Source organism: Glossina fuscipes, unplaced genomic scaffold (genome assembly GCF_014805625.2).
Source record: "Glossina fuscipes isolate IAEA_lab_2018 unplaced genomic scaffold, Yale_Gfus_2 1, whole genome shotgun sequence".
NCBI lineage: Eukaryota > Metazoa > Arthropoda > Insecta > Diptera > Glossinidae > Glossina > Glossina fuscipes.
The window spans coordinates 14,033,330-14,045,423 of NW_023998415.1; the positions used below are offsets into that span (position 1 = coordinate 14,033,330).

General features: G+C 31.8%; 1 protein-coding gene across 11 annotated transcripts in view; it reads right to left on the reverse strand.

Moving 5' to 3' along the window:
• Nucleotides 1-4,895: 4,895 nt before the first annotated feature.
• The window catches only part of LOC119645062 (type-2 histone deacetylase 1), a 35,618-nt gene continuing 28,419 nt past the window's right edge, over nt 4,896-12,094 (reverse strand). For 9 of the 11 annotated variants that reach the window (XM_038044905.1, XM_038044909.1, XM_038044904.1 and 6 more), the window contains 3 exons: nt 7,560-7,756; nt 6,246-6,591; nt 4,904-5,355 (listed from right to left, as the gene is read on the reverse strand). In XM_038044905.1, the coding sequence (XP_037900833.1) occupies nt 5,008-5,355; nt 6,246-6,591; nt 7,560-7,756 (891 nt within the window). In that variant the 3' untranslated portion in view covers nt 4,904-5,007. Of the gene's footprint in view, nt 5,356-6,245; nt 6,592-7,559; nt 7,757-12,094 lie in introns of all 11 variants that reach the window. The other 2 variants (XM_038044915.1, XM_038044914.1) reach the window with 2 other exon arrangements.

The following is a 12,094-nucleotide window of genomic DNA, read 5'->3' on the forward strand; positions in this document are numbered from 1 at the left end:
GCTCTTAAATAATGGAAACTGTAAGTTAAAAAACCCCCCTAAATAAAACGGACCTCGTATAAGCAATTTGCAAAGGTATTTTTAATCTCCTCGAGTTGTGATAAGTGGCCCAGGGGAACCAAATAATTAGAACCTAGATAGATTTGACATATTACGGAAACGAAACAATATATATCTGAAAAAATGATGGGAAAATTAATAAAAAGAAGAAGAAGAAAGTGAAGGAGGAATACATTGTTTTTACACGTGTTTTTTTTTTTTTTTAGTTCTCAAGTGATCCCAACTCCCGCATTATTATATTCAGTCCAGACCAAAGTTTTGGAAAATTTAAACAATTGCGTAAAGAATGAATTCTCAAGTTGATGCGTTTCACAGTTGTTGGGCATTTACTTGTAGTTTATATTTATTTATTTATTTATCCAAACAAGTTATATATGCACATAAAAGCATTATACGCAGGCCATATATTTCTTGATGCCAAGGTAACAATATTTTAATGGGGTATGACCGAATCCTGCTTATTCAACGAGCTTGTCCTAGAAAGGACTAAGAAGACAGTAACTTACGCGCTATTCTTTCTAATATTTAAACTTTAATGGCAAAATAGGTTCATTTTTACTTTAAAAAAAAAAAAAAAAAAAAAAAACATTTACAAGGCACATGACCATAGGTCCATGTAAACTTTAGTTCAGTTAATGAGGTACGCATATGATATGCAGTTCCTAAACTCTGCCCATATTAAGATCCCTCCTGTCCACGATACGAATTTTCCATTTAACTATGAGGCACATCGGGTTACGATTTGTTAGAAAAATGACAAAGGTTCGTCTTAGCATCTAGACTAACTAGATGTAAATTTTAATAATTTTAATTTATTTCTTAGTATCGATTGTTAATGAAAAATAATTGTTGGTTGTTAAGGTAAGTTGGAAAAACTTCTTTTGCAAATGAAATATGAAATAAAATCAAAAAATTATTACCACACAGTTCAAGAGGAACGGGATAGGGTTAACAAATTCATAACGTTACCATGTCCACCTACTGTTGCTTATTTTCCCGTCAATCACATATACAACATTTTTTTAAATATTCTTCTAATTTTTTTGATTTTTTCTCTCAGAAAAAAAAAAAAAAAAAAAAAAAAAAATTCAATTTCATGTTTGTGGCTTGTGACCTCTCTGCGTTGTGGCTCAAAATACAACTATCTGTCTCCATCCATCTCCAGCACCAAAGCAAAGCCCGCAATGCGCTGAGTTTTTAATTTTATAATAAAACGGAGTGACACGTGGTGGATTAGGGAAGAGTGATGTAAAACGTCTAACAAGCAGCGATAGCAGCGAACATTTTTCACTTTAGATAAAGTTTTCCGAAACATCCTGACATAAATAAAATGGAAAATGTCGTCGATATCCGGTCAAATTTTCGCTATAGGATTTTCAGGTAATCTTCACTTCAGATACTCTGCACTTCATTTTTAAGATAAACGCAAAAGAAATAAATATTGACTTTGAACATGTTTAAGATGCCGGTCAGCGAGGTAAACCCATTTTGATAACTTAATTGAGCCGACTTTGACTCCGCTAAAAGTGCTATGAGCTTTTTCAATATCACTCAATAGCTATTCCTAGGTCAACACCGCTTCCATTGTATGCATCGTGGTAGCATGGTAGATCTAATACTTATCTCTGGATATTGTATCATCAACTTTGCTTCTGTTGCGAATTTTTATAATTGCAAGGATTAATTGACACAACCTTCATACAATATAACACGTACGTATGCACGTATGTCTTCTCTGCATGATAAATTAACTCATTTGGTTGAAACTATACGTCTCGCACGATACTAAATAGCATAAAGGCTTGAGACTCGTCTCATAAATAATTTCATTAAGGTGTCATTTCGGTGAAATGCTCTGTTTCACTCTAGTATGAATAGAAATTCGAAAAATATGTTCAAAAATTCCAAATATCTCATTGTATAAATCCCGTCTCTGACGTATGCACGATTTTTATGTTATCCTATCCCGTAAATATACAGTGGCTGGCAGGTGAATGTAGAGGCAAAGGAGAAAAGAAATTTCTTTCGTTTCGTTTTTTTTTGTTTCTGATAGAAAATGTAAAAACCACCAATAATTATTCGTCGCATCGAAATTGTTTTATTAATCGATTTACAATTCGAAAAATGTTAAAATCCTTTATTGAAATCATTTAACACCGCTTAGAGTGCATTGTTTGCGTGCGTGTGCGAATTAAAATTCCAAAACATCTTTATTATATTCGGCATATACACACCTATATGTATATGTTTATATATTCGTATTCACATGTGAAGAAGAATAAGAAGAATAAAAACAAAATAAATGTTAAAAGAAATATTCAAGATAAACGTCAACAAACATGAGTTCATTCACTTATTCACTTGGCTTTCATTTTTTATGCATACATATGTGTACGTATATTGTTAACATTTTGCTGTCATTATTTTTTTTTTTTTTTTTATTGTGTTTATAAATTTTATAAATATTTTTTATCAGTGTCATCCATTGACACATTGTGGTCAGCCACAAAACCTAGTTTTTAGTTTAGTTATATATATATATATATATATATATATATTAAGCAATAGAGACTGTGTATGATATACCTTGTCTGTAAATAAATACGTGTGGCTTCAATTAAGCTTCTATTTTTTTCCTTGCTCTAACGTATCTATTTTATATTTGAAGACGTTCTAAATAGTTGGTTGGTTTTCAAAGCAAACAACAACATTTTGTTGATTTTATTGTGATTGAATTGCAAGAAAAAACAAAAAAAAAAAAAATTCATAAAATAAATTTAATTGCATTTAACCCAAACACCTGTAGTTAAGTTATTTACTTACAATGCTTTTCGTGTTTTTTCCTAAAGTGCTTCGAAACTAATTTATTTGATTGATATTTATTTACTTCAAATAAAACCTAAAATTAATTAAACAACTTTTTAAGGAAAAATACTGAAAACAATCAAAAACAAGAGAACAGCAATAATAAGAAATGTTAGGAAAAAAAAAAAAAAAAAAAAAAACAATAACAACAACAACAATAAATTAACACTGTTGTTGAACATCGCTAACAAACTAGGTCACCATCGTAATGATGACATGCCATAATAACATAGCATAACGAATACGTTGAGCGACGTTGATAATGATAATTTTTAAAATAAAATCTCTAGAGTCTTACCGAACTATTCCTTCATGACTGTTCTCAATTTTTTGGTTTTTTTTTTTTTTTTTTTTTTTTTGTGTGTGAAATCAATCGAAAGTAATTACATATAAATTACAAGTGATCATAAAGCAGCCGTGAGCTCTCAATAAATCTTACGATTTTAAATGATCACTAATTATCATTAATTAACTGCAAAGTTCCAAAGCAACATATGCTCTTAAGCCTTCATGCTAGGGAGCTAAACGAAAGGTTATTTGCTAAGGAAAAACATTTTTTCCCAACTGCAAAAAAGATAGGACGAACGACTTTTCAATTTCTGATCACATCAGTGAAGCCAAGTCCTAACCTATATGCTCCTTAATGAAATTACCCTTCTTGCCCTAAACTTCAACTTGCAACTTGAATATAAACTATAACTTTGAAGACTTATTTTCAAGACTTATTTTTCCCTTATTAGCCTTATTTGGTGACATTAAAGCTGCTGCTTACGTGCACTCACTCAAAAAAAAAAAGAAAGTCTCAAACTCTCAAAACCTTTTCCACAATCGCACGTTTATGTTATGTTAATCGACTCTCATTACGTTTGAATAAAATTTAACTGAGTCTTCAAAGTCAAATGTCAAAGTTATTCCATTAGCTTTTGAGCGACGAAACCAGAATCTCGAGACCCATTACATAAACTTTACAGGTCATTACGAACTCCTTTTACTTAAATCGATTTTTTGAAATCACTTATTAGTTCCTGCAACAAAAAGTCTTAAAAGGAAAATGTCTTCTCCATTAAAACTAAATATAGTCGCGCGAAAAAATGCTAATATTGAAACGATAAACAAGTTTTTGCTGATTGGTGAGGATCTAAGGTACTTTACATTTAATTTTACAAATCTTTACGAACTCTTTTCACTCCATTTCTGTTCAATTTCTACGAAGATGAAGCTTAAATATGTATGTAAAATTAATGTTCCAATGTATGTAACATTAATTTTAATACCTATAGATTTTAAAATAGGCATAGGCGACATTAAATAGACCAATACCTGCATACCTTAAAAAAAAAATAAATAAATAAAAAAAATAAAAATTAAGAAAATAAAAATTTTAGTTTTCTATCAAAGAACGAACCTATAAAATATGACGACTTTATATGCTGGCGAAATTAAACAAAAAAGCAAACGTCTTCTCAGAGTTTTTTTTCCCCCCCTCCCCAGAAAATGTTGAGCTAGCCATAGACTTGTAGATAATTAGCAGAGCCACACTCTATAGGAGCTGAAAATATGATATCAAAATTTAGGTATTGCAACAAATTTCAAAGTGTCTGCGCCTCTGTGGTAAAACTCTATTCTTGCGAAACTTAACCGATAAAGTAAATCTTAAAAGATTAAAAAAAAAATTTAAAGAAAAGAATTTGAAAACATCGCTTGCCACATTTTATTGATTAGTAGTAGCCGTTGGTATATCTTCTTATTTCAAAACATGTCACCAATCGAAATTAAGAATTATTCACTTTTCTCATAGTTTGATTACTTACGGTTTTTTTTGGCGAATATAAAGTAAATCAAATATACAATGTAAGCATATGGACAAGAATTGCATGCAAATGCATTTATTTCAGGTAATGTACTTTTTTTTTTTTTTTTGTATTCACTTAACACATAAAACTTCATCTAACTACGGCTGTCAAATAAAATATGACAATATTTCTTAGGGGTAAATTGATTCATTCGTATTTTGAACTCAGAACTGGACGTAGCATGAGGTACATAAAACTAAATGGTTTGGTTTCTTTCTTTCTCTTCTCTTTAACTCTTTGCCGGTTTTAATAGAGTTTTATCGGTACTCTTATTATATTTTTGCGGCATAGCGCCTTTGCAATATGTGCTTTCATCGATAGGCTTCTTCAAAAAATTTCCAGCATATGCTGTTGCTGCTGCTGCTGCTGCTGCTCCTTCTGCTGCAGATGATGTCAACATAGGTAATTCGATCACGTTAGTCGTTTTCGATTTATATGATGCATCATCGTTACTTCTCGGCAAATGTTGCTGAGTAACTTTTACCCAAAGAGGCTCATATTCCGGTAAATAGGCTTTCGATTTTTTAACGCTAGACTCGGCTAGAGAATCTTGAACACTGAACTGAATAGGAGGGTACTGTGAACGAGAGATGAGAATGAAAAAAAATCTACGTCAAATAATAAGAAGATTAGCTGCTGAAATGATTAATGCTTCGTTAGATGCGTAATATTCAAGGCCGAGGATTAATTTCAAAAATTTCAAAAGTTCTAAAATCTCTGTGATTGCATAAACACATATTTTAAAAGCAAGTTTAAATTAGTGATAAGGGCAAGTGGCACGCTCGGTATGCTCAGTATGCTTAATAATATATAATGGACCCAGCGTGTAGCTGTAACAAATTGCAAGTAAATGTATTATTTTGGATATATGACGCAAACGATCCTAAGAGGATCATAACGGAAGGACCGTCTCGTACCAAGAAGACTCAGTTTTATTAACATTGAGAAGAAGAAGAAGAAGAAGAAGAAAACAAAAGTTGCAATTATTTAAAAACACACGTAACTTTATCATCCCGGACTAATAAATACGATATGACTCAAACTAGATAGGTCACCGTTCAGAACAGAACATATGCCTAACAGAAAAAATTCCGCTGAAATTGCTCAAGCTTTTTTTTTTTTTAATTAATCCGTTTAGGTGCGATAAGCTAATGTATTATCAGCTAATGCGCATCTTATATACTTATATGCCAAGATGATTACGTTAATGTAATTGAGAGCAAATTTAATGCGATATCACCTCGAGACTAAAGAATAGATTAATTAAAATTTTACATTAATTTTATTTATTATTAATTTAGGAGTATATTTACAAAGGGATTTGAAAAAACTAAATAATTTACAGGTCAACCTAAATATCATTTTTTTTATTTTTTTTATTTTTATTTTTTTTTATTTATAATAAATTGCTTAAAAGTAAAAATAATTACTATTACGATTGCTATTGTTATTAGTGCGGGATCTTACATAGTATCGCGGCATATATTTGACCTTTTCGTATGCCTTGAACTTTTTCGTTTTTGCATTATATTTTCCTTGCCATTTGTAGCCGTTGTGCGATGATTTCGGTACAACGGCCGTGTATTGAGTGCCGCCGTTAGGTATATATTGAGGTGATAAACTAGCCACTACTGATGTCGTCGTAATGCCATTTTGATGAACGTTCTTGGGCGTTACAAGTGTACCATATTTATTATTATTATTATTATTATTATTATGGTTATTATTATTGTTGTTGTTATTATTATTATTATTATTATTGACATTTGTATAAAGTCTTTGTTTAGGACGCGAAGGCGGTGGTGGCACATAGCTATGATTGAAAAAAGACCGTAACAAAATTCATTATTATTAAAAATGTTAATTAAAAAAAAATTTTCATTTTTAATTTATTAATTTTTTTTTTTGTTAAAATCTTCTGACGGTGGCTTGTTGAAAGCAGGCAACAATTTTATACTCTCTGGATATTATTTGACTGCTTTTTATTAATTTCCGTTTTGTCGATCTACTGTAACACTATCGCTAAATGGTATCCGTCAACCTGTTAGTTTAACCTGACTGGAGGACTTTGCACTTTAACTTTCAAAAATTGCTTATATACTTTTTAATGATTTTCTCTTTTTTTGTATACATTATTATCCCAAAAGGCTTGGCTTACATTAAGTTTGCCATCGAGCTTGTAACGTCGACCAGCATGCACTGAAGACTTTTCAGAATACATATACATACACATTAACTCTGTCAATTTATTATAGCAAAGTTATTTTAGGAGAGATACGATTTTAGCTAAAATTCACAGGCGTGATTGGGGCTATTAGGCTATTAGCGGTTCGGCAATTTCTGAAGAATGGATAAAAATCTTAAAGAATCGAAAATATTGGATTAAGTAAATATTTATTTGAAACTTTGATGCAACCACAATGTTGATCCGTACGAGACAAACGCTTTTATTTTGCTTGAATTTCTTTGTTGCTATAATTTTCGTACTTGTTTATGCATATCTTCGTTTATATTTCATTACACCATTTCAGTCACTTACTAGCTATTTGTAAAAATGCTGCAAAAAACCTTTCTCTTCTCACTTAAACAACTTTGCTGTTACACTTTTGTAGCCTAAACGTTTTCTGTTAGTTTATTGGAATGATTGTTAAATTCGTGAGTTTCCTCGTTTGTTAACTAAGGTCAAAGAGAAAAAAATTATATTGTTTCCAACTGCTTGGTGTCAATACTAAAAGGAAACTTCCCCACCGTGTTTTATGCAAAATGTGGAAACTGACTTACATGTACGGATTGGGATTTGAGATATCATCACTTAGATCTTGCCATACTGGTGCTGGTTCTCTGTATGGCGGCAGTGGTCGTACTGTAGTGGTAGGTATTGCTGGTACTATGGGACCCTTGTTCGTATTCCAATCTACTCGTATCGCTGAGGTAAATGTAAGGAAACAAGTGACTAGTAAACCCTTTGTCGAAGACATCTAAAAAAAAAGGAAAAAAATTTAAATTTCACTTATATAATACTCATATAATAAATAAATTAAAACAAAACATCTAATGCAACTGGCATAGGGAATACAAACGATTAATATTCGAGCAGGCTATTAAGCTTATATTCAAATATAAAAAGAGATTTATTTTTGAAAAATTTAAAAAAAAAAAGTGTGAATACTTTGGGGCTATTCTCGAGATGCGTCTTTAACTTAAAGGACACTGTCGTTCATGCGCCTTTTTTTGCAAAGGCGAATATCAAAAAAAAATATCCAATCTACGACCCTATAGTTAGGGAATTAGAAGCGGGATTTTAAAAATATTTCCGGATTTCTGGATGATGAGTTGGAGTCGAAAAGTTCAAAATTTAACAAAAAAAAAAAAAAAAGAAAAAACACAAAACAGAAAACAAAAAGGAAATTTTTTATTAATAAAAATGGCTTAAATTCATTTGTAAAAATTCATCTTCGGTCTACTCCAGAGCACGTGATTTTAAAGATATTGTAAAGAAACTCAAAACGAAACAAAATTGTGGAAGCTATTGCATGGACCATTTCGAAAAATGAGGTTTGCGTTATGGGCATTTTTTCACGCATTATTTTATACCCTACAATGCATGTGTGTGTGTGTGTGTGTGTGTTTGCATTAAGTTTATGCGAATGTATGCAACGCCCAGAAGCACTCAATATCGATCCACCTTTTATTACACCGTTCCGTTCAGAATCGCTTTATAAATTGATCTAACTTTGTGTGCCCGTCTGTCCGTCTGTTCGTCTTGTTTTCTTGTGTTCAACCCACAGATCGCAATTTTGATAAACCGATATGTTTTGGGCCAGCGACAAACGCTACTGAAAATGATTCGTAGGTGACATTATCTAGTTTGACCGCGCTTCAGTCTCAAATTTGGCTGCTTTCTCATATCTACTTGTCGCTAACATGCCAGATTCCAAAAAAATTCTCCAAAAATAACTTCTATAAGCACATTTTAAACCATTGATATTGACCTTCTTTGAAAGGTGTTTTCATGTAGATTCATGTGGTGTCCACAAAACTATTTTACCTTGCCTAAGCTGGACGGACCAGACTTCCAAATCCAATTATATCTTAATTCTAAATATTTTTACGAATATGGTATGTGTCCTTGCTAATTAAATTCGAATTTGTCTTCACATCCTTGTTGAATTCGAACTTCGGTAGTACACTAACAGATGTCTTTAGAAAGTGTTTAAGATATTTCCAAACATAAATACGTAAGTAAATTGTATAGCTTCGTCGAGATAACCTTTGAATGGATGCGAAGCTAAGGGGGATTCGACAGCAATTTGTCAAGAAATTAAGAGGTGCCAATGAACGTTTCGTGCTGTAATTTAATTTTTTTTTTTTTTTTTATTTGCCATTTTTTTGTCACTTCCCAGAAAGCAAAGTGTAAAAAGTACGTTGCTGTCTTGGAAAGATGCAGCAAAAGCAGTAGTCGCGAACATAAAATTTTTGGGGAAAGACAACAACGAAAAATACTTGAATATGGAATAGCGGTGTTGTGCTGCTAATAGCAAAAATTAAAAAAAAAAAAACGTATCCGTAACAGATTTTTAAACAACAAATGCCTTTTTTTTTTAAACAAAATTTTCTCAAGATGGACGATAGCGTAAACCTACCAATTCTCATGCTTTTCGTTCAAATTCTCTGACATTTTTAAAGCAACATTCTGAAGGGAATTGATTTTGTTTTTGTTTTTTGTCGAAAATTGATTTTCCGTTCAAACACTTGCCGAAAATCAATATTTTGTAAAACGTCTACCTACTATCACAGTTATAGCGACGAAGACTAAATGATCTCCTTTTTTTTTTTTGGATTCAAAATTGCACCAGCCACACGACTTGCCCGCGATTCACTAAAATTAATGGTGCCTCGCGAGACTAGCTGCCATGTTGCTCTTTTTTTTTTACGCTTAATTCTATATTCTCACTGACCTCTTTGTAAATTTTATTCTACACTCTTTCCTTCTATCAAAACATAAAAGCGCTTAGAAATAGTTTCCTTTAAACTATTTTAGTGTTGTTACCCATTAAGACATTGCAAGTTGCATGTAGCAGATTCTATCGAATCCCGTTAAATAATTGGCCTCAAAGCTTTCTTACATGTTTTTGCTTTTATTTATTTTATATTAAAAAAACGTTACATTAAGAACAACTGTTGTGTTTTTTTTCGGATTTAACAGATTTTAATATCGATGAATGTTTATTACGTCATACGTCATATGCTAAGTAAAGTAAATATTTATGAATATTTCATCAGACTATTTTTTAAATGAATATCAAAAACAATAATATGACGTTGCCTGGCAAATCAAATGTCATCAGTAAGAAATTAAAATAAAACAACAACAACTTAAACTTAAAGCACTACCATTGGACGAGGTCGACTTTTAAATATCGTAAATTACTGCGCCTACTACAATTCTTCTTATCATTTGTTATTTTTCTTTTTTATTTATTTCTCATCAAAATTCTTATACCGAGTCCGAAAAATGTAATCTTCTCTATATAAAATGCTAAAAATCAATATTTGTTGCAATATAAAGGCTTGTGTTTGCAAGAAAGTTTGTATGAGAAAAAAGAGGTTTGTAAAGTGATCTCGTTCCATCAAATGAGTTCATTCAATATGCCTAAGCATAATTTTGCATCCAATAATTTAATAAACGGCTGATCTACCTCAAAGCTTTCCGGATGCTGCATACATTCATACAACGTTAACATAACCGTAACGCTGGATACTAGAAGAAAGATTATTAGAACTGTTAAAGGAATTCTTATATTGTTACGTAATAATTCAAGAATTTATTCATTTTAGAAAAACATCCAAAAAATATACATCGAGAAATAAATAAAGTAAATAATTTTAATATAATCAACACAAGCACCCGACATGCTTCACAAATGTGAAACATAAACAATACAAAAAGAAACAAAAACATTACAGTCGAGCAAAGTCGTTCTTTAAGTATCCTATAGTACCTCATCTAGTAGAACGCTTTCCTTATTTTCGCTATAAAATGCCAAAAATTTATGGCTGTTGCCATGCGTAAGCTTACTTTTCATCACAATATCCTTATATAGGAAAGGGCTCAAATAGGGAATCGAGGAAGTCTCTATTTAGCAATATCTGAAAAAATCTCTTAATAAATATTTATATTCGCCCCTATTTTTGTCATAAAATACTGCGAACTACCCTGTGTTGTCCGGAGAAACACATACAGGAAAAATTTGCGTGTTAAGCCATTGCTTTGACCCAAAGCGCATCATCAAATACTAAAATTTAATTCTTTATAAAAGACTTTTTTTAAGAAACGTACGAGATCAGATTTAAAGAAGCATCCCGTCCCGTCTAAATTTTGCGTATTCGTTTATTAGGCCAATATACCATTGTAGTGGCATAGGAAGACAGAGACATACGATGCGTAGTTTTTATTGAATCGTATGTTCAAGCTGTGTCAACTTTCTGGGACAACACTCTATTTCTCCTGCTTTTGTCGAGAAACACTGAAAACTGTAAATTTCTTTAAAAGGACAATCTTATCTTACATCTCACAACGGATCTCATAAAATATTTTAATTACTCAGTGACTAATAGCTGAGAATAATTGAATCTTTGAATTTTCCAACCCATTGTCAATTTGGATTGCTTTTCCCTCGAGTTTCTCACCTTGAGATAGTTGTTTTTTAGCTTTTTATTATTGAAGAAAGATGCTGTTCAGTGACTCGCCCAGAAATGCACGAAACAAAATAATGTTGACTTTCATCCAATTAGTCACAAATAATTTGGTTGAATAAATAATGCGTACAAATATCAAACAATGCCCTTTTTATAACCGTAAAACGAAGGATTGGCATATGTTCATTTTGGCAAATCCAACACACAGATGTGAACTTCAGAGACCACATAAAGTTTACATATTCTTGATCAGCATCTCAATCAATTTCGAATTCGTTCTTCGAATCGGTCTCTACGTCTGTATAACGTTTGGAAGAGACGGTGAGGTGCTATTCTCTACGCTCTCGAACTGTTCATCATAAACCATTTCTCTCTCTCTCTCTCTCTCTCTCTTTTTCTTTCTCTCTCTCTATTTATTTATGTATCTCTATCTCTATCTATCTATCTATTTATCTCTCTATCTCTCTCTATCTGTCTACCTATCTATCTCTATCTATCTATCTATCTATCTGTCTATCTCTCTATCTATCTCTCTCTCTCTCTCTCTCTCTCTCTCTCTCTCTCTCTCTCTCTCTCTCTCTCTCTCTTTTCTCTCTCTCTCTCTCTTTTCTCTCTCT